At 41.5% G+C, this 24,128-nt stretch overlaps 1 protein-coding gene across 1 annotated transcript; it reads left to right on the top strand.

Annotated features, from left to right (window-relative positions):
• Nucleotides 1-1,363: 1,363 nt before the first annotated feature.
• On the top strand, nt 1,364-23,389 carry LOC139698023 (uncharacterized). The gene is made up of 3 exons (XM_071596880.1): nt 1,364-1,544; nt 20,108-20,389; nt 21,999-23,389. Exons 2-3 carry the CDS (start codon nt 20,117-20,119, stop codon nt 22,455-22,457), a joined length of 732 nt encoding a protein of 243 aa, XP_071452981.1. The 5' UTR covers nt 1,364-1,544; nt 20,108-20,116; the 3' UTR covers nt 22,458-23,389.
• Nucleotides 23,390-24,128: the final 739 nt, after the last annotated feature.

Genomic DNA, 24,128 nt, shown 5'->3' with positions numbered 1-24,128 from the left:
CCTTTTTCGGATTTCATTCAGCAATTTCCGATCTCCGCCCACCCAATTTAAAACCACGGCGTTGGTTTTTATCAACTTATTTTCTCCTTTTCTAGCGCTCAAAAGCCCATAATTTACACTCTTCCACCAGCCTCAAAGATCAGTTTTAAGATCCATAAAGAGCCATTGACATCCACCCTCTCGATATGAAAATATCGAAGGACTAAAGAGTATTCTGGGAAATGTAGACAAGATCTTTTGCGTCAACATCGTCCAAGTGGACCGTAGGCTATTTCATTACATGGCCTAGATGTTCTATCAGGCTGGTTTTACAGTCCCGATAACCTTAGTGTAGCTACTGACCTTGCGGTCTTGGGGTCAAACCCGAGGGATAACTATTGGCATCCTCAGCTTTATCCAGGCTATGTGATATATTTAGACACGCGGTCTTCCTGGGAAACCACAGGCGACACAGGGAAAGGATATATTCTCCCCACTCCCCTCTACACTGATGTGTGAATTTTCCTACTGTTTGTCTTAGTACGGGCTGGGTTCGCTTATCGAAGCAACCCAAGTCTTATTCACATTTGGTAGTAATTTTACACATTTCGAATAAAAAGGTGACTGGTTTTAGCTGAAAACAACAACATTTCCTGAGTTGCGGACAGTATCCAATAATCAAACCAGACATCTTGAAAGCCTTCAAGGACGGAGAACCACGATTCACTAATTTACCAGCGCTATGGTACGCTTTGCGGCAGGACCAAGCGGTGATGAGGGTGCAAATGGTAGAAGCACCGTGCCAAAACATCGACTCGCGCAGCCTTGATTTCAAAAACGTGAACCGTAGGCGACTCTATTAGCTGCGATCCGTAAGCATGATTTTGGAATGTGAAGCGTGATACCACAACATCGAAATATTTACGATACTCGAATAAACACATCTGGGAATGCAAACATCGGAAAGACGCTAACATACCATTCGACCTCCCCCCTCCAGCGATCCATAAACGCGATGCTGGTATGCGAAACGCGATAACATAACATCGTCATATTTATAACATTCGATACACAAATCTGACAACTCAAGCGTCGGCACTTTGCAAGAACTCTACTCGACCTCTCTCATCTACTTATCTCCTCTGCCGGTTGAAATTTTCGACCCCCACCCTCCTCTTTTTCTTCTCGTGATAACAACCGAGAAGCAACGCGGACATGTGCGCGGCGCGCTGAGAGCAGAGCGCTCTCAATTCAACGCTGATAAGGCCCTCGCGAGGGTGAGGGAAGGGATGGGAATACCGCCCCCCACTTCCTTCTCACCCTTCCCCCCCCACTCTCTCTCTCTCTCTCTCTCCCCTACCCAATCACGACCAAGACTCCTCTACTCCGCCGCTTCTTCTCCCCCACTCCATAGCGCTCTTGAGGACGACGGGAGGCTGTGGACGGAGTGAGCGCGCGCGCCCCAGGGAAAGACTTCGAGCGTGCCTGAGTGAAGAGGAGTTGTCAACAGAGACCGTTCCGGAAGGAAGAAACCCTGACTCGCTGTGTGCCTAAGGGAAAACAAGGTACGAACTAACAGGGGTTGCGCGCGTGCGGTAAACGAAGCCAAAATCTCTGAGGGTTGGTTTTCAAACCCGCTGATAAAAAAACGCTTGTTCCCCTATGCTCTGGAACCCCAGTATGTCCCCGCGAATACATTCCTCAAGTCAGGCTCAGGTTGGGCAATTTTCTCTGGCGAAGACAACTCCGCGGGACACCCGAGTGCTGGTTCACGAAAAGGATCGATTAGGAAATTGGTGTAGACCGTCGTGGTAGAATTGAAACGGGAGGAAAGACCTATGATTACAATATTCCACTAGTTGCACTTAATTCACTACGACCTAGGTTTCGGTACTTTTGCTGAGATGGGATTGCTGCGAGGGCTAACGTGCTGGCTTCCCACCCCGAGTTCAGGGGTTCGAATCCCGACGGTGGCCGAATTTCTCGGAGGTCTCCCGATTCCTACGTGTGTGCCATGTGCAGAGGAGCTCAAGTACATCGTCCGTTGGATGGGACGTTATATTGTGTGATCCCTTGGTGTACATCGCTCTTTTTGCACAAGTGTACATCGATGTGGACGCTGATTTTCTCTCCATCCTTCCCGCATTCCCTGGCTATCCTACCTCCATCTTGTTACCCACCTACCCTAATGCCGTAAATGATCTCAGCGGTCGGTTGTCATCCGCTAATAACTTTTACAACTTCTCGGTGGTTTTACATCATCCCCAGGCCATAAGATGATGAAGAAGGAAGGTTGGACTCCCCGATAGGGTAGGTCATTTTGTACCCCACAAATTCAACTATAAAAACTGATTATATCCCAATTTATCTACGCCAAGGTTGGTTTGATTGATGAGGAAGGGTAGAGCTCACCTAGTCCTTAGCTCAGTGGCATGTGAAATGCACGCATTGGGGAAGGGGCGGGCAGCTCTTTTCCCTCTACCGCCAATGGTTTCCCAGGAAGATCTGGTACCCGAAAAATCACATAGCTTGAAGCCGAGGGTGTCAAGAGGCGTCATGAGGCATTGAATCCGAGTCCTCCGTTCAGTACTCCAGCGCTCTACACACTGGACTACTACAAATCCTTAACACATAAGTAAAAACGATAATTAAATTTCAGTATTGGAACAAAGCGAAAATCAAAGTGTAGCATGATTGATGTTAAATCAGTTGGATGGTACTAACCAGGAACATACAAGGGGAACAGAAATGTTTTATTTTTGGCACAGGAATATACTTAAACATAACCTTCTCTGACGGCGATTTAGAACTATCAAAGCCTAGGTCGTAGAAAAATCAAATTAAAATATTGGAAAAATATCAAAATTGGTCATTCAACGGGGAATGAACCAGAACGTCCCATCCTTCGGACGTTTGTGGATTCCACATGCCATTGAGGTTAGTATTGTTTGAGCTCTATCCTCAGTCATCAAAACCAAACCTCCGGGTTGAATTCTGTGGACACACACGGTAATCATTCACCTTTTATATATTAGTTGTATGATCACCAATAGAATCATTTTCGGCGAAACAGGCGGTTGTATAGAGTCAAACGAGTTTGTGGGAGAGTAAAACGCTATGGAGCAGATTGTCTACCTGGCATTAACCGGGACCATTCTTGCTGTGCATGCAGAACGAGTATTTTTTTCAAAAGCGCCAAAGGAATTAATTCTCCATCATTGCCTGAGCGCCACCATTCTACGCGCAAGAAGCGGGATGATTCAAGGATAGTGTCCATAAGTATGTAATAAGATGGAGTGATTAAGTCAGTTTGCGTTATGTCAGCCCGACGTCGGGTGATAGAAAAGTGAATCCATCAGAAATGTGTGAGGTTCTGGTTAGGATACGCTCTCTATGAACTGCAGAAAGATGAGCACTTACCAAAACTTTATCAGTGTATTTACATCTATAAGTCTACATATACACAAGCACATATTTAATTAATTATATATATATATATATGTATATATATATATATATATATGTGTGTGTGTGCATAGAAAAAATTATATATATATATATTTACCAAATGTGGGTCGCGGTAGTCCAGTGGGTAGAGCGTTGGGACTGCTGACCGGAGGGTCCCAGATTTGATTCCCGGGCAAGGCACTCCGGGCACCTGCAGCTCCACCCAAGCTAAAGTGATTTCTTGGGTTCAAGGTCATCCTGGGAAACCATAAACGGCACAGGGAAAGGAACTGGCCCCCCTACCCTGATGCGTGAATTTCACACGCCGAATAGGGCTTAGTACTGGGTGAACTCTACCATCACCTACCTAACCGACCTTCGGGTTGATTACCTTGTTTATGGTTATATACCAAATATAAAAGAAGTAGGGACGTAAGGAGAAGAATTGCGCTAGGCAAAGAGGCTTTCTCTAGGAGGAGAGAGTTGATGAGAGGGACGTTGAGTAAGGATGTAAAGAAAAGACTCGTAAAAACTTAGATATGGAGTGTAGTTGTGTACGGCGCGGAAACGTTGTCATTGAAGCTGGAGGATAGACGTAGACTGGAGGCTTTTTCATTGTGGGTGTGGAGAAGAATGGAGAAGGTGAAATGGACAGAGAAGAAAACAAATGAGGAAGTACTTGGTATGGTGGGCAAAGAGAGGAGTTTGTTGGGAGAAATCCTACAGAGGCAGGAAAAGCGGATGAGGGTCGTATCGATCGCCAGTGGGATGTTGAAGACTGTTATAGAGGGGAGAATGTTAGGCAAACGAGGAAAGGGAAGGAACAGGATAGGGATGTTGGACGCGATGAAGGGAGGAAGAAAGTATTCAGAGATGAAGAGGAGTCTGAGGTAGAGTAGGATAGGATTTTTTATTTTGTTAGGAATCACAAAATATTTATTTGGTAGTTGTGCCCATCCAAAAACCTACCTTAACCGGTAGATTGCCTAATAATAATACCAAATATAATAATGTAGCACGGATTTAATATAGAAAATACGCTGAAAAGAGAGGCAAATATTAAACGTTTTGGCGTTCTTGTCGCCTATATCAGATTAAGAGGACTTCTTTCCGTCTTTTGAAAGAATACGATACATTAAAGATACTTGTGTGCCGCTCTCCTTTATATTCGCTAAAATTTAATCTTGTTATATTTGACAACGCCTTCGTTGATTCGTTGCCTCGACTTTGACGATACCTTTGTTGCTCACTTAACTTACTTCCTTCACCGGGACTTGAACACCGCATCTTTCGACTTGCCGCCCGATGCTCTGGAAATATTTTTGCGCTTGTGATCTGCTCGATTCCGCCTTCCCCGCCTCTCCTGTGTTCGTCTTTTATGTGTATTTCTGTATTTGTGTATCCATGTGAATGAATATTTGTTCGCCATATGGCGGGTTTTCTTGTTTGAATGTGTATGTATACACATCTGAAAATTGATTTCTTTTTTTGGGGACACATCACACCAAGACGTTACGGAGTAAGGGCTTCTTTTTAAGTTTTGGCACCAAAAGGGTAAAATATTAGCACTAAGTATCATAGGCTAGATCCGATTTGAATGTACTTTGCTGGAAATTTTTGGAGTTGAAAAATCGAATATTTGGTAAAAAAATCATTGTTTCACACAAAGATGGTAGCACATGTTTAGCTCAAATTAAAGATTTTAATTGGTTCTCTTTAAATGAGGAGCGACAATTAAACCGTCGCATTCTTTCACTAGCTATTGAATCAATTATAAATGTTTATTGCTATTCATGCTGACATCCGAGAAAACGCCCCGTACATTCCAGACAGTTGCTGCAAAATTTGTTAGTCTCGGATTATTTCTTTATAAGTTAAGTTTAAAAGTGCTTCACTTATGCAATTTACCGTTGTTGCAAAATTCGATAACATCTTATCATTTCTTTACCAGTTGACTTTTGAAGTGCATCAGATCGTTTTTACGAATGCAGTTTACATAATGCTTGGCAAAAGAAAATCGTCTTTGTCCAAAGCATCGCGTGCACGACACAGTGACAAAGCCCAACATGATATGTCGATGTTGCTAAGCTATTATCGAGCGTTTCCTTACCAACTCTCCTATTAGCTTATCTTCTGGAATCCTTTCCAAAACTATTTTACTATCTGCAACAATATCGCATTTTTAATCTTCCCCAACAGTTAATTCCGCACTATTGACCTCTCCAATAATGAAAACTGTTGAGAATACGTTTGATGAGTCTATACCTTCGCTTCACCAGCGTGGACGTTATAAGGAATCATTTTCCCCCATACGCAATCCGAGACCAAAATAAGCAGAACCGTAACTTTGAAAAAACATGAAGTGCTCTGATGTTTTGAATAATTAATCACAGATAGAACCAATAGCTGTGACCGTAAAAACCCTGCCACACGCCCTCGTTGTGGTACTAGTCAAAATTATCTGACAGCTTATGTCATTTTGAATCACTGTGGCTTAAAAAAATTGTCATGGTCGTTTAAAAAAACCTCTAACAGCTGCTATTCAAATAAATTAAATTCATAAAGCTAATAGGCTACAAATTTATCACGCTCTATTTTGATCAAAAGTCTCTCTTAAAAAGTTTAAAAACCCGGCTTAATGAGTGAATTGTCATCCCCTAATAACCATAAACACAGTAATCAACCCGAAGGTCGGTTTGGTTGGTGATTGTAGAGTTCACCCAGTACTAAGCCCAAAGATGGCTTGTGAGATTCGCACATCAGGTTAGGGGGGGTAGTTCTTTTCCCTACGTCGGTTATGGTTTTTCCAGTAAGATCTGGTACCCGAAAAATCACAGAGCTTGAGTTCAGCTGCAGGTGTCTATGGAGGCATACCCGGGAATCGAACGCGAGCCCTCCGGTCAGTAGTCCAACGCTCTACCCCCGGACCGCCGCGACCCATCATCCCCTAACATTTATCCCAAATCTTCCCTTATTTTTAGTCTACCGCGTGCCCTCCGGTATTAATCACAATCCCTCCGAACGTGATGCACTTTCCGGAGCAGGTCACATTCATCGTAGGGAGGTCGTCGTTTCTCTTCCGTGAAGGAGAGGTATGATTGGGTCATGCCGTATCCTCAAGCGTGTGAGCGCGACTTCGTTCCCTCCCAACTCTTCGTTACATTCCTCGTTGGGGCTCGCATTGTATATGGTGCTCTTCTCCATTGGCAACTTCTTCCTCATACGACGGAGTCACATACACAACACGGATGTACTTTCCCGGAATGAACTGGAATGAATGCTTTCGTATCCACGACCAACCATGTCAACCTCACTCACATGAATGGATTCGGTGGGGTAGGGATGGCGAGGATGTGGAGGGAGGGAGGTAATTATAGCCCGCAGCTGGTTTAAATTGAAGATTAAGAAAACAGACGAACTCGTCCAAAAATAAGTTTCCCTCTCAATGGCGTAGCGGAGCGCCGCTCTTCCCCTACGCACACGCGAGATTGACGGGTGCGAATTGGGGAGTTCATGCTCACAGATGGGGGTTCACGTCGCACTCGTGAGGCTCAAAGGGGGGGGGGTGACTTAACGTTGTTTATCTTCCCGTGCTAATGAGAATCACCTTCGCGTTCGATATCTTAAGTGCTCAGAAGTCGCACCGGGTCCCTCTTCTATAACGCAACGATGCCCGGAGACTGCACGGAAGAAGCAGACACGCGACAAGAGAAAAGACTAGATATTTAGAGAAATTCGCTATTGGCTCTCGAAACGAGTGAATAATACCAGTCTCGTGTTATATCGGCGCGCCGATTTTTATTTTATCTCGTAAGAATTGGAGTCATTTTAATATTGTCACACAATATTTTATTTAAAAAACCTGTTATTACCAACAAATTACCAAGAAATATTTCAGGGCCGTTGCAATGAACTAGAAAAAGGAAAACAGGCCATTCATTTCATATTTTTACCCGAAAATTTCCCCGATGAAATTAAGATGATTTTCTCGATGGAACCAAGTTGCTTTATCAAAACTCCCGAAAAATTTGTAATAAGTCTTTTGAAACCTCGAATATGTCCTAGGTCCGATCTTAAAATCAACACCCAAATCCTTCGCTCAGTTTTATCTCATTCGAAATTCTGCGAGTGTGTTTGTTATCTGTACGTATATTTTCAAACCGAATACGGAGTAAGTGACGGGGCCAAACGTTCAAACATGGAAACAGAAAGGACCAACAAACATGTTTATTTGTAATTCCCATAGCTTCCAGGCACTATCAAAGAGGCTTATGGGGAAATTGCTTAAGAATCAACGGAAAGTGTCACGTACTCGGGTGAGTTTCGTTTTTCTGCTACCGTATTTGAACAAACGATCAATAACCAGTAGTTTACTCCTCTTGTTCACGTTCTTGAATTCTCCCGAAGAAATAGCCTACCTTATTATATCGCTAATCAGTTAAGCAGACTTAGAGTATCCTAAGAGTAATGATTACTCAGCGCTGATAACCATTCTTAGCACCTCAAAGCCACGCGGCAACAGGGCTTACGTTGTGATACGAGCAAGGCATCCGTTCGAACGCAGTCGGAACACTGGCCGGTATGCCGCGAATAAGAAAAAAACATTAATCAGTCACTTACGTTCATTTATTCTATGAGGATGCCCTACCGACTGGTCGCGGGAGGATTAATTTTACTTAACGATTATTGTGGATACGAAAAACATGGGGATCGAGATGGTGCGGGGGCTAACGTACTGGCTTCCCACCCTGAGGGCGCGGGTTCAAATCTCGGCGGTGTTGAATATTTTTCAGATGTATTTCGATCCCTACTTGAGGTGCTTTGTGGAGGGCACTTTGAGTGAGTACGCCGTCCGTCGGTTGGGACGTTAAGCTGCGGACCCCTTGGCGCCTTTCGTAAAGAGTAGGCTAATGCCGACGCTGGGTTTCTCTCCACCCATCATCCTTTCCTATCCATCCTCTATGGCGCAAATGACCTCAGTTGTCGGTCGCCTCCCCTAAAAACTACTACTACGAAAAACACGAGTCAGCCAGAGGTGTCATTTTACGAGGTAGGGCAATTTTAACCCCCCCCCCCAAACCTCTCAAATCATGCTGAGTTAAAGATTTCTGGCCAAACCAAAAAGCACGTATGTCACATTAACACATCACGTGCGTGTAGGATTTAGGCATGCTTTCTGAAATATTGTTTTGGATCTCATGGAGCAATTGTATTACATTGGAATTTATTCAAGGTGCTCTATCCATTCAGATTTATGTTTCGGAGGGTCTCTGACGACTATTTACTTCTAAGGGTTGCGAGAATGTATTCTTTTTTTTCTCCTAATTTCGTACTCATTCCTTCCTCTACCCCATTTTCCCAACGTTCTCCCGTCTATCACGTGAGACCTTCAAACCTTTGCATAACTTCCTTCATCTACCTAAGTCTGCCTTTTTCGAATTTCCCCTATGAAACTTCCTCTCTTCGCCAACCCTATTCTAAACCTCGGCGTTTGTCTTCCTCTCTTTGTCAAACTTAATTTCTCCATTCTCTGCCACACCCACGTTTAGTATAAGCGGTTTAAAAGAAATGACACGTGCAGAAACTGGACAGGTGCGAGAAAGCTTTTTTTTTATCATCAGATGAATTAGAATGGTGCGTATGACAAGCAATATACCCAATGGGATCTTTTGAAATAATAATTATGTTTATCGACCATTTATTGTGTTATAAGGCGTTCAATAGGTCAATTACGTAGACGATGACGTTGCATTGGAATTGAAATGCTTTGAACGCAATAAATCGCTGTGGAAAATTACAATTTTCATCATTTTAAAATTAATAAATTAGATCAAATTAGAACCTGTCACCGGTACGTATGGGGCCCTTCATTTAAAAAAAAATCTTCCCCCACTCAAGTAAAAGCTGAAAACGACGCGTCCCCGAAGACCTTTGAAATAATTTTGCTCAGAAACTTAATGACCAACGTGACTATGCATCGGTTATTACTCATAAGGCTTAAGGCATAAAAATATCGTAGTTTTGCCTCCGTTGCCTTTGATAATGCCGCTCAGACGACTTCTTATTTTGCAAATTTCACCTTGATTTTTCCGTGACAGTCTCCGCAAAGCTTTCCACGTATCTTGCCGTGCTTGTCGGAGACGTTGTACGATGCCTGGCGTAATCAATCCAAATTGACATCACACCTTCCCGTAGGCTTTTTGGTTCCGTCCATATGAATTATTTTCTTCATAAAGATGTCAAGAAAATAAAATAATGGTTGCATTTACAAATGATCTTGATAACTCTCGTCTTCAAAATTCAGCCATAACTTTTGTCTACAGATAAAGAGACTATGCGGTTAGGAAATGTTAAGGGTAGCATGGGAACGTCTTGAGCTGACAATTGAAATTAGCAATGAGATAATTTAAGTTCGTTAGGTTTGCAGATGAGCTAGCAATATTGAGTAAGTTAGCGCAGTGATAGCAATTATCACCGTGTGCTTTACAGAAACAATGTGTGATGCACAATGAGAATTAACCACTAGAAAAAAGTAACAAGATTCTAGAAAAGTAGGAAATTTAAGTAAAACATTAAAAAGTAGGTAGGAATTAACCAGAACAGGTGGAGTAGTTCATTTTTAGGGCAATACTTTAGGTTCGATAGAGCATCTTAATGGGACACAAGGAGAACAATTGCATTAGGGAAAGAGGCATTTGAAAGAAAAAAATTGACGAAGGGTATACTGAGCGAAGATATGAAGAAGAGATTAGTGAAGATTCAAAAAGGAACGTGTTGTTATATGGATGTGAGACCTGGTTTATGAGGCTAGGCGATGAGAGTAGATAGGAGGCTTTTTAGCAGTGTGTGTGGCGGAAAAAATGAGTTAGAAAAAGGAAGACAAAAGCTGAATTTTCAAATAGGGTGGGCGAAGAGAATTAGATACCGGGGAGGGGAGAACCCGAAAACGCAGAGAAAGTGGATGGAGAAAATTTTGAAAGCTATTTGCACGCTGAAGACCGTGGGTGGTAGGGAGAGCGTTGGGAAAACGGGATAGGGACAGGGAGAAAATTAAAATTTTTAGACAGCATAAAGGTTAGAAGAACGAAAGGATTAAAAAGTCCTTCGGGACCTAATAAGACCTACCTTTAAAATAGATATAATAATACCCTGATTGATTAAAAGAAACTATAGTGAGAACGCAAATCGCTATGCACTTATTTTACTGCAAACACCGTACTGTACTCGACCGTTCTAGGTAAAAACATATCGTAGCGGCATTTCATAAATTGTTATTTCACCTTCTTGTTTTGCAAAATTTGTTTTTATGCAGAAGGAGAACATTGATGAAAATTTCAAGGAAAGAATCCTCCAATCGAAAAGTTAAAGCAAAAAATACGACTTGGGCGAAATGATCGTGGTAAATATTACTAAACTTCCCACTGTTACGACATTTTAACTTAAATTAAAAATTATTAAACTTCCTTAGTTGAAAGCATATTGATCGGCAGTGGGATGCTGAAGACTGTGACAGAGGAGAGAATTTTACGCAAACGAGGACGGGGCAGGAATGGGATAGGGATGTTGGATGGGATGAAGGGAGGAAGGAAGTCTATGGAGTTGACGAGGGGTTTGTTGTAGAGAAGAATGTTGGGTTGTGTTTTTTAGGGGAGACGAGACATTTATTTGGTCGTTGAGTCCATCCAAAACCTACTTTAATCTGTAGATTACCTAATAATAAGTTAACAATTTGAAGAAAAATATATTATAACGATATTCGGGTAAATTACTCGGGTCGATTGGGAACGAATTTTTATTCCTGTTTACTCTTAACAGAAAAAGGTATTTAGTGATGTTCTGTTGCTTATATTAATATTTATTTGAGCTATAGTGTTCAGACAACGGAGTCATATCTGTACAAAAAGACTTCTTTGGAAAAAATGATCACTGTAGCTCAGAATGTGGGTTTCCCTTGAAATGACTGATTTACAGGTATACCCGTATATTTCTTTCAGGAGGTGCGTCTTAAATTTCATTCAGAGATGATTTTAATTCATGCGACATACCATGGTTAAAAATATGGCAGAAAAATCTTTCCTCCCTAACAATCTCATATATTCAATGCCTAGCTTCTTATTCGTTTCAAAATTTTTGCATGAAACAACATCAGTTGAAAGTTTCCTCCATTAACATTTAATTGCCTTTCAAATTAAGTTTGCTTACTCGGTAACACTGTCGATTTTTCATCTATCTCACTACGCGTAATCTAGCACATTACAGCAACCTAAGTGAAGATATTGACGAATTTGGGTCTCTGGGTAACTGGTGCGGTGCAGAATCACCTAGCCTGTAGAACTCATTCGAGTTTCTCTCAGAATACGAGTGCATCACCGAGCGATATTTACCAGCGGATTGGAGCCATCCACAAGCTTCAAGTAACATCAAACCCAATTTCACTATATTTTAAACTCTGACGGAAAAACGAAAATACGTCTTGAAAGTAATCATAAGCCCCAAGCGACCCAACAACTACGCTTCTTCATCAAAACTATCAAGTTTTCTCGACGAATATTTCACGTTTCACAGGAAATATGATGTGAATAGTTACATCAACTTCAGTGACGTTAAACTATGGAGCAACACGAGTAAAATTAACGCACCGTCATTATTTTAATTCTTCATGTGCTAAAACATAGGGTGCTTTCCAAGCATCCAACTGCGCTAAACAGTTTCAATTTTTTATAAGTACATAGCGTGTTCCTATTGCATCTGTTGCGTCATCTGCGCTGACAATATGTAAACGTATGCTCACCGTGGTTCATCTGCACTGGCAGGCGACACCTATGACGGCGGGGAATTATGTAGCAATTGAGAAATGAATTACAAAATTTCCAAGTAAGTGATCTTACAATCTTCATAGACCGTTAATATTAGCAGGAATTTCTTCGTTTTTGAGTTAAGTTGCGTCTTCTTTCTTCAAAAAGAACTTCCATTAAGACTAGAAGAGAGTTGTCAGGCCGGCATCTTTTTGTCTTATTGGAAAGAAAATTTGGCAGAAATTGTCATAAGAATGTGTCTCAAGACAGAATACTTCCCGTACTATATACTTTCGAGTGTTTATCTAAATTCGGAACTAATACCTTAAGGGAGGGTATGCCCGAAGGACAATGCGTACACTCTTTCGCTCAATTAATTAACTTAATCATTTGAAATTTGTCTTCGTGTAAATTTTGAAGGTAAAACCGAATAATAAAAATAAATTTTTGACGCTATTGCACTTAAATTTCATACGTTAAATGGTTGGTCATTTCCAAAAGCAACCTACTTTTAAAAGTGAGAAAACAACTTTCTGCGCGGAATCACCATATTGTAAACACATCAGGGTAACCATGCACTGTCGCTAGAGTTTTACAGTATTCACCTGTAAATATCTGCGCTCTTCTGCTCATGCTCATCGGGAGGCGCCCATGAGTTGCCCGCATGCGATGTAGAACTTAGTGGAAAATAAACAATGCAATACATTAATCGCGTATCATCGCGAATGTTACGCATTTTTAGTTCACGTCTGCCGTAAGTGTTCGATAATAATCCCACGGCAATCGATAAACGATTTGTCTATTTTAGCGATACCCTTACGCAGGTTAACTGAACAGCTGAGCGATCTGAAAACAACCATTTCCCTTTCAACAATTAAGTACCGCTGCGTGTTGTCCGGACATGAGTTATGATTGGTCGATTCCATTCAAAAGCATTACTTCAATAAGAAGATAAGCTTACACTGTAGCAATCTGAAACTAGAGATAAACTGGGGAGGAGTTACACTGCTTAAGCGAGACAAGAAAACGCTAGTAAACGCTATTCAGATGAGGAAACAAAACTGAATTGGGCATGTGATCGGAAGAAAAGAGATGTTAGCAATAGAAATTTAATGAAACAGCGGATGGGGAAAAGAGAAGAAGATACAAGTAGACCAAGGAACAAGCCTTGGAGCCCTGCTGGTGTGAATGTAGGCAACGGTGTTGTATAGGACATACCAAAAGGAAGAACGCCATATGACGCAGGGCATTATACGAGAATTTTTTCTCCTGTATCCAAGAAATATTTCTGCTGGCTTCTGAACGAGGACGTTGATTGAAAAAAAAGTTAATTCGCGTAGAGCATGGCCGCGGTCATGACGTCGGTTGTATTCGAGTTTCTTGGGCAAGTTTTCATGAACGAAATTCGAAGAATAAATTGATCAAGTGAAAGGACCTGTGATTTGTTTATTCAAAGATGTAATAGCATGGCAGAGTTCATATTCGTTACGTCATCGCGCTTCTTATCACTACATGTCCACTGTAAATGTTGTGATAAGATGCCCTTCGCGAGTTTTTGTTTCCAATTGACTGAAGTCGGCATTTGGTAAATATCATCCGAGAGATAAGGGATAACACTAAGATACGAGCACGAAACCTAAGCAGGTCGGTTCTTTCATAAAAGTCACCGTCTGACGACCTATGCTTTTTACTTTAAACACAAATAAAAGATAAATAATGACACTGGTATATATTCTATTGTTTCAGGCTTCACTTCGTGGAAGTAATTAATATCCATTATTAAGATAGAAAGAAAGACTCGTACTTTTCCACAGATTTTATTATACGGTACAACGCGTTCATTCAAGTCGGTGAAACGCAAGTCGGTGAAACGCGTTGTACCGTATAATAAAATCTGTGGAAAAGTACGAGTCTTTCTTTCTATCTTAATAATGACACTGGTGTTTACCGTAACGATCAAGTGAAATTTTCTGTTTTCTGCCCGACGATAAACATAAAAATTCCGACGTAAATGACTGCGCGGAAACTCATTTATTCAAATGAAGATTTAACCTATCCCACGAATAGATTTGGAATATATCCCATCGTATATTCATCGATTTTATATATCGCATCGCGCGATTATTAAGCCCACCGGGCCACATATTAGGGGATGACCCCAACTCTTTAAAGAGAGTTTTAGCATTTTTAAGGAAAACTGGCCTAATAAGGCAACTGTAATTTTGGTCTCTTTATTTTTTAATGCTTTTTGTTTTGAATATTTATGCATTTATTAAAATTGTGTTGATGTTTTAAACGTTTTGACAGTGGTGTAAAATGACCATAGCTGTCGATGCACCCCGTAAACACCCAACACTACTTTTACTAGGGACGAGGGACACTTGGTGTAGCTGCCGCTACCAGCGTTTGACAAACATGACCCTGGTCTCAGCGTTGCGCAGCGCGTCGATACCAGAGTCATGTTGAAAAGTAAAAAGGCGCTTGAATAGCGACCAGTAGGCACGGCTGATGAGCCAGTTTTTCGGAGGTTTAAAATTGTTTGGCGAAAAGTCTTCTTTGGCGAGTAAAAGCGGAAAGTGGTCACTCCCACAGAGATCGTTATGAGCGGATATCTTCTGCTTCGGGACTAGACTTCTCGAGCCTATAGAGAGATATATAGCTGAGAATTCCCTATTAAAACTGTTCAAACGAGTTTTTTCGCAACTATTTAATAAAAACAGGTTGAAATCCTAAATAAAATTAGATAAAATCCGTCCTCTCCCATTACTTGGGATCATTGGCCCTCCCCATAAAGGATCATGAGCATTAAAATCGCCCATCAATATCAATGGCCGAGGTAGCTTACGGACAAGGGCTTTTAGATTGAACTGTGTTGCCGGTGCACCCTCAGGCAGATAAACGTTACTTTATCCTCTCTGGGGTGTGCACTGTGACAGCCACTGCTTGGAATGGAGAGTTCAGTTGGGCTCGGGAGGTGTCAAGGGCCACTACGAGTCGCAACTGCTACTCCACCTTGAGCTCGTTGACCACTCGTGACATCCAGTCTAAAAGCAGCGTACCCATTTAGAATACCCTCGCCTGCCGCCTTAAAATGTGTCTCTTGCAGATAAATGCACGAGGGATTAAAAGCATGAATTAAAACGGCCAGTTCCTCCTTGTGTCGATAAAAACCATTTTTAATGTTAAAAGATACTTAATTAAATACGTGTTTCAAAAATGTGGAGATGACCAACCATTTGAAGACTATCACTTGAAACGATGTTTCCCTTCACTCTCGCCCGAGAGCCTCAGTATCCGAGGAACTGTGTCCCTCTTCCATAACCTCCAGCTTTCTTGGCTTTGCTGGAGGCGTAAGGGATGGTGTCACGCCCTTTCGATATGTTTCCTTTCGTGGTTTTTTGGTGGGCTCTTCTTTGAAGGGCCCAACGGAGTAGGTGGCTCGTTTTCCACCTTACTCTTAGTTTCTTTGGAGCTTTTCAATTTTTTTACTCGCGTGTTCGAAGCATTGTTCTTTGGAACTTCTGTTTGTGTGGCGATGGTACACGTTTGCAATGGGATGAACGCGACGGAAACAAACGACCGGGATAAAGTTGGGGCGATTAACTCCCTGTATTTTCTCCTCGCATGGGATTTTTCAGCGTCTATATCTCCATGACCTTCCCTTCCTTTACGGACAATCACGGGAGTGCACTGGGTGTGCACCCTCGCAATTGACACGAAGAGGTCCCGAGGGGCACTCTTACCCTCGTGCGTGTCCTTGCCACAGTGCGGGTACGTGGCCTTGGAACCCCGTTCCCCTGTTTGTCAAAAATAAATGTTAATTTTGTCGTTGATACATTCGGGAGAAACTATTCAAATCAACATCGTTATATTAATGGAAAAACAGCTGCAAGCGAAGACGGTGATACCGAAAAAAATAAACATCGGGAACCTTAGTGATGAACTAATATTTATTTACTATTTTTATGATTATACGTTTGTTATGTTATTTTAGAATACTTAATTCTGATAGCACTAAAAAACAACGCGTTATCCCATAAAAAATCAAAACGCGAAGTCTCTTTCAAATGCCATCGAAGCGCGATATCGCATAAACTTCGCAAAGTCCAATTAGTGCCATTGGCATCGAAAAGATAGAAAGGGAAAGGTGCAATGATCGGGTGCTTAGTAAACCATTACCATTTTTCTTCATGCTCTTTGAATCGATGGCTTTGACGTTGGGATATCTTAATACTTGATGACTGTGTTAAGCTAATCACTTGTCCTCATGACCCGCCGATGTCTTAGGAGAAGATATTTCCGTCACGTGGGAGGAGAGAGACGATAGACAAGGCAAATAAAAGTTTAAAAACATGATCTTTTTGGGCACGTATCCCTTTCTGGACTTCAAAGAAGATAAGGATTGACAGGAAAACTGACGCGAGCCACAAAAAAGAAAAACAAATTAAGGGCCGCTTGGAAGACGCGGAATCTGTGTATTATGCCACACGTCCATCTAACTATCCACGTGATCGTTTAGCTTACACTCGTACATAGGGCGCAAGGTGCGTAAAAATAGCAGCTTTGCTTCGTGGAAAAACGGTAGTAAAATGTGCGGTTAATTCACCGTACGTTCAATAAAGACTTCAGTGACAGACAGAGCTGCCAGTTAATCATTTCCCGTATATAATCTGGCAAGAGATTAAAGGCTTATCGTCAAATGTAAAGAAGATGACTGAATGTAGTCAGCCAGGAGCTAGGAAAAAAAACCTCGCTTTTTTCTAATATTATAGCATTACCCTCAGGAAGTGAAGTGCGACGTGATTTTTCGGGTACGAGAACATCCTGGGAAACGATTGGCGGCTCAGGGAAATGCAGCCCAGCCCCCTGATGTGTGAATCTCACAAGCCGTCTTTGGGCTCAGGGCTTAGAACTGGGTAAACTCGATCATCACCTACCAAACCGACATTCGGTTTGATCATTGTGTTTATGATCCAATTTATCTATACAGACACATAAATACGTAACATACATGTACATACAATATATAATTATATATATATATATATATATATGTATAATAGGTATATATATATATATAAAACATAAAAACAGTAATCAACCCGAAGGTCGGTTTGGTAGGTGATGGCAGAGTTCATCCCGTACTAAGCCCGACGGCGTGTGAAATTCACTCATCAGTGTAGGTGGGTTCCTTTCCCTGTGCCGGTTATGGTTTCCCAGGAAGATCTGCTACCCGAAAAATCACAGCTTGGGTGGAGCTGCAGGTGCCCAGGGTACCTTGCCCAGGTATCGAACCCGGGACCCTCCGGTCAGCAGTCCAACGCTCTACCCACTGGACTACCGCGACCCACATATATACACGTGCATATATATGGAAAGTTTGCAGAGGAAGGGTGAAATTGGTGCGCTGTACAGCAAAGTTAAATCTTTATCAGGAAGTAAGAAAGAAAGATCTATGCAAACAGTTAGAGATAAGGCGGGTAAGATAATAGTTGACACAGGAAAGAGCCAAAGGAGATGGATGAAATTTATAGAAGAAATGTATAGTAAAGAACTTCGACCAACAAAGTTAGACATTGAAAAAGAATATGACGTAGAGGAAGATAGCTTAGGTCCATGCATACTAGACGAAGAGATAGAAAGGGCGTTAAGGGAGATGAAACAAAACAAGGTCGTGGGAGTGGATAACATTCCCGCGGAACCATTGAAATGTTTAGGAAAATGTGGGAGGAAGAGGCCATATGGGCTGATTCGTAGTATTTATGTGGAAGGAATCTGGCCGAAACACTTAGTGAGATCAGTTTTAGTTCCTATTCCGAAAAAGGTAAAGGCTACATCATGTGAGGACTACAGGACAATAAGTTTGATATCCCACGCAGCTAAAGTGGTTCTCAGGATCATAAACAAAAAGAGAGAAGGGCAAATTATTACTCAGGGGATGACCAGTTTGGGTTTAGGAAGGGGAGAGGTACGTGTGATGCAATTGCAGTAATGAGATTATTAATCGAGAGGAATATAGGTACACAACCAGGAGGTATTTGCCTGTTTCGTAGATTTCGAAAAAGCGTTTGACAGAGTGAATTGGGAAAAACTAATGAATATATTGAAGAAAATAGGAATAGATTGGAGGGAAAGGAGGCTAATCTGCAACCTGTACGTCTCAGACTGCTCAGGTGCGGTTGGGGAACGGGGAGTCCGGTTGGGCAGTGTTAGGAAGAGGTGTAAGGTAGGGTTGCCCATTATCACCGTTGCTGTTCAACCTGTATACAGAGGAAATGATTAAAGAGGCATGGGAAGAACTGGACGTAGGAATGAAAGTGGGCGGAGAATTCGTAAAATCAGTTAGGTTTGCTGATGACCAAGCTTTAGTTTGTCAGTCAGCCAGGGGGTTGCAATTGCTGCGTGAATTGGAAATTCAGTGCGACAGGTATGGGATGAGAATCAATCTTAATAAAACAAAGGTTATGCGATTTTCTAGAAAGAAAATGGCTAAGCTCAACATTAAAATAGGAGGGCAAAAACTAGAGCAGGTAGAACAGTTAACGTATCTGGGTAGTGTTTTGGACCAACACGGCCAAAGTAGAGCGGACGTAAGGAGAAGAATTGCGCCAGGCAAAGAGGCTTTCACGAGGAGGAGGGAGTTGATGACGGGGACGTTGAGTAAGGATATTAAGAAAAGACCCGTAAAAACTTTGATATGGAGCGTAGCTATGTACGGTGCGGAAACATGGTCACTGAAGCAGGATAATAAACGTAGATTGGAGGCTATTGAAATGTGGGTGTGGAGAAGAATGGAGAAGGTGAAATGGACAGAGAAGAAACAAATGAGGATTTACTTGGTATGGTGGGCGAAGAGAGGGGTTTGTTGGTAGGAATCCAAAGGAGGCAGGAAAAGTGGATGAAGCGTGTATTGACTGGCAGTGGGATATTGAAGACTTTAATCGAGGGGAGAATGTTAGGCAAACGAGGAAAGGGAAGGAATAGGATAGGGATGTTGGACGGGATGAAGAAGGTACTCGGAGATGAAGAGGGACCTGATGTAGAGTAGGATGTTGTGTTTTGCTAGGAGTCACAAAATATTTATTTAGGAGCTGTGTCCATCCGAAAACCTACCTTAACCGGTAGATTACCTAACAATATATATGGACTACTCCAAATCTATCACTTTTTAAGTCTCCGTATTCCCTATTTTGATAGTGGATACGCAATTGTCACTACACTAGTTTTCGGAAGTCGAAACAACGCCGATCTAGCCTAACAAAATTTCTATAATAATTTCTTTCTATATTTCATCACCTAATTATTTTGAAGTTAACGAACAGAACATGTGAAAAGAGAGTTCAATAAAGGAGTATTTTAATTATTTATGTAAATAACATTTTTATAAAGTTCTCACTTAAAAATTCCAATACATCTGTAATGTAAATAAACCTTGGCTGTATAAAATGAAGAGTTTGTGCATATTAATGTGTTATAGCTTAAGTTCTCAATTTATGGTGTTCTATTAAAGCCATCAATAGAAAAAATCGGCTGAACCTTAATTTTACCTGCATTTGATATTAAAAGTCGGCAATCAGATAATGCGGAAACTTTCCTTTCTGGGAATACTTAATGGGATCGTACATTCTTGTCATAATCGGCTGTCTTTCTATTAAAATTACCGAACAATAATATATGACCGTATCTCATGCGATCCTTTTAAATCAATGTGAGAATATTTCTTTTCGCTGTTACATTAAATATGTTGAATTAATATGATAATATACCCAATTGCAAATTTTCTTTAAGCATTTCTGAAAGGCTGATTACGCAGCTAACATGTTATTTAAGGTCTGCCTTACATATCTTTCTATGAGACGATGTTAATTACTATTTTTGTTTCATAGGCCTAAAGGATGGGTGAAAACGGCAGTTTTGTACGACCCTCCTCTGTTCCGAGACGTGTCTGGCTCAGGCACAAATCGTTTCGGGTCGAGGACATACCAGATGACAAGAGGTCAGAGGCCATGCAGCATATGATAGACAACTTCTTTCAAGACGAACCAGTGACTTCTGAGTTACGGAAAACAACAAAATACTCCGAAGATGACATACGGAAATTTTTAGATAACGCCTTGAAAGATAACATCTCATTGTATGCACTAGATGAAGACAACAACGACGCAATAGTAAGTACTTATTTAATGAAAAAAATACTATCTAGAGCAGTCCGCCCCAGAAAGTGTATTTTAAAAATCCAGGAACGAAGCACGTTCCACCTTTCACGACAACATATGACTAATCTAACACCCTGAAGTATTATTTGATCATACCTGAACTCAAGGGACTTCCTTTTCTCCTCCATTCTACCCGCCGCTACCGCAACTGGCTAACATTTTCCCGATCAATTACTGCCTCTAAGATTCCTCTACCAACCAACACACTCAGCATCTAATTATTATTTCGTAAGATTTAACACAGTTTTAAAATTAATCACCCCTAAAGAGACCACCGTATCAAAAATTCTCCCCTAAAGATACCACAGGATTATTTTAACCACAAGAAAGTATACTATGTACTGAAATAGAAGTTGCTACTTCGTAATTCCAAACTAATTTTATTAAATAAACGACTTAGGTTTCGACATTGGACACCATCCTCAGGTAGTTTCTACATAAGACATATTTGTACGTCTATACCTTTACTATGGGGAGAGGGTTGGGCGCAGGGGGAAAGGGAGGGATAAAAATTCCAAGAGGAGAGGAAAGGAGAGTATAGCCTGCAGGGTCAAACACTGGATTTTAACGGGGTTGTGATTGGGACGGGGATGCCCCCTCTGGAAACTGGCTATCTAGAAGTGATAAATAAACGTAACCGTAGGATAATCGCTTAACAAAATATCTGTATCAATATTTACAGCCCTGACCATTTAAAAGATCCCTCAGCCAAATGGCGACGCATTCTCTGCTTCGGAAATGTTTCTCTAAAATTAGGCAAAACAGTACCCAAAGAAAAAAATAAGATTTGCCTGTTGTATTAAATTAAATCTAAGAAAAATCTCATCTCACGAAATAAAGACAAAATTCCCCAAGACGAGAATAGTGGAGTGTATACATTGAAGTGCTCGGAGTCTTCCGATAAATATATCGAGCAAACAAGACGAAAATTCAAAGGATGATGGAGCATATGTCTAGAAAAGGAACATAACATCCCTCATTGCCAAGCAGCTCATTGAACATGACTATAAAAGTGACTTTGAACCAGAAATTCTCCATATCGAAAATATGAACTGCATAGACTCGATGAATTCGAACAATTGGAAAATTTTCAATATTTCCCTTTGCAATTATGAACTTGCAAACGAAATTTTTTATCCCTCCCAATTCCTCCTCCTGGACACACTGCTCTTTAACGTACAGTGCTCCCCACAGGGCGCATCCCCTTCCCAAACAAACCCCCATTATGAGCAACGCTTGGCACCGCAGGCTCTTCCCTTTCCTTCCCATCTAAATCCAAACACTCCTCCAACACTTAACCTCCACACACCCTTCTGTATGTATATACCGAAAATTTCCACCAAGTTAAGCATGAGGAAACAAAAATAAGATACCTGTATTTAAATGAATAGTAAAAGTAGGGCAGTAGTAGTTATAGTTAGAGTGCGCCGACAACTAGGGTCACTTTGCACCACTGTCGAGAATTGCAGATATTACACTGCCAATTAAATCCTAAAACATGCAGCAGTAAGTGTATACTGTCGAAGAAATTACTAATTAAGTATTTGTATCATCCGAACAGGCCGGGGTGACCATCCTCCGCGTGTCTTCAAGGGCCAACCCCCATAAGCATGACGCGTGCGACCTTTCCCTGAAGAGCATGAAGAGACTGTTTACATTCCTCCAGCACTGCCACGACGGAGTGGATAACTTCACCTACCAGTCCGGTTCGTCCAAGGTGGTGGTAGACCACGTCCTGGAGCCAATGGGGCTGTCCGTGTCGCCTCAGTACAGGGGAAAGGGCATCGGTCAGGCTCTAATACAGGCGAGGCACAAACTCTGCCTCGAGGTCGGGATTGGCGCCACGATGGGCATCTACACAAGCATCTACTCCCAGGCGATCATTCTGCGCCACGGCGTGGAAACGGTGAAGGACGTTCCGTATGCGGACTACCTCGAGGACGGGGTGGCCGTACTCTCGGGGCTGAACCCACCTCACCCGTCAGCCAAAGTCATCGGTGGACTCCTGACCAAGTCCTAAGCCCAACTCGGGACACTAAATCTTACCGTTCGCCCGCACACGGGCTGGGCGATCCTAAGAATATCCCGCGGCGTACAATTTAAGCCATTGCGAGGTGAGTGGTGAGTTCAACGCCGGAGCTTTCCACATTGAGTCGGCACTGTCCTGTTCACAAGGTATTCAAAACAAAAAGCTCCACAATCATCAAAGGCGATGGATGACGACGTGAAGGATCCCTCCCAAGGAGTATTCCATATAACGAAGAATTGTCGAATTTGGTTAAAGAAATGAACAATGACTGGTTTGACATAATTTTGCTATGGGAAACATAAAAAAAAAATATGTTTCTCAGCATTCAAAAACCTCTCGAGAACCCAACGGCTGATATCCCCTGCACAACTAGGCATACGCTTTTTACTGTTTTATCTTATTTCCCTTGAAAAGTGTACTACATAGTGTTTTGAAAATGTTAAGGAGTGAGGATGAATGGTGTTCTTGTCATTTATAGCCGAATGCAGGGTTCTCTTTGCCAAAGATAAGAAATTGCCATTGGTTTGCACCAGATTGATTCGAAGAGTGGACATGCAGTGTACACAGAAAGTGAATTGTTTTCAAAAGGCAACAAAAAGAACTTTAATTAAAGGGGCATAATATTTTAGTTTTTAATTACTGAGTAACGTCCTGTGATAATGCTTATTGTATTTTCAGCGTATGTTCCTCATCTCTTCCTACCAAAGATTAACCATGAGCCCCTTCCTGAATGGCCAGCATTCCTCTTAGTATAAGATTTCCCTTACATGTTCCCCCTCCATCCATCCATTTTCTGCTTGACGTATGATCATTGTGATTTTCAGTTTCCCTGTTGTTCATGAAAAATGTTTCCTCTTTGCAGTAGAAAGAATTACATCGGTTCATTGAATAAAGCTGTGGATGATGTTGAATAAATATTTTTACATGCTTGTCCATTTCTTCCTTTAGTGACATAAATTCAGGGTTTCCGCAATAACTCCCTTTGGTGTCCTTCTCCACTCCTTCCGGACAAATTTTTTTTAAATATAGGAAGATTTGGAGGTGTGCAGGCACCTGGTGACAAAATATTAGTTTTTAAACAGCAGTAGACATTACAAAGGTGGCAGGCTTTGTATCCTGGGTGTGCTGGATATTGGCACAGCCAATGCTCCTAGTGGCCCTGATATACCAAATTATTGGTGGCAACTTTAATGTTCCCACAATAGATTGGGATTCGTACAGTTTTACAAATGGAGGAAAAGATAAGGATTAATGCGAGTCCCTCTTATTTATGTTCACCTCGAATTCCCGACATCAATGAGTCACTTCACCAACAAGAGGAAAGAACATTCTTGATCTATTTGCAAAACATACATCCAAAAACTTCTTAAATGTAGAAGTTATTAATGGAATCAGTGATCACAGGCCTGTAAACACTAAATTTTTTCTAAGCATAGAAAAAGTTAACAAACCTAAAAGATAGGTTTATTTGTTCAATAAATATGACTATGATGGCTTAAAATTTGAGTTAAAATGTTCCTTTCTTAGTTCTGACAAATTAAGCAAAACCAGGAGTGTCGAGGATACTAGGAATAATTTTCTTGCAATAACACGTTCAGCAATATAGATATTCATACCTAGTATATATATACCTGTAAGAGAGAATTAGGAACCCCGTGGGTA

This window comes from Hetaerina americana, unplaced genomic scaffold (genome assembly GCF_022747635.1).
Source record: "Hetaerina americana unplaced genomic scaffold, ioHetAmer1.1.p SCAF_8, whole genome shotgun sequence".
Taxonomy (NCBI): Eukaryota; Metazoa; Arthropoda; class Insecta; order Odonata; family Calopterygidae; genus Hetaerina; species Hetaerina americana.
The sequence above is the reverse complement of the archived record's forward strand: the minus strand, read 5'-3'. Positions and strand labels throughout refer to the sequence as shown.

Excerpts from the sequence above, each read along its gene's own strand:
- LOC139698023 (XM_071596880.1), top strand. The coding sequence starts at position 20,117 with ATGGGTGAAAACGGCAGTTTTGTACGACCCTCCTCTGTTCCGAGACGT. Across the intron at positions 20,390-21,998 it reads AAGACAACAACGACGCAATA|GCCGGGGTGACCATCCTCCG; the intron begins GTAAGTACTTAT and ends TCATCCGAACAG.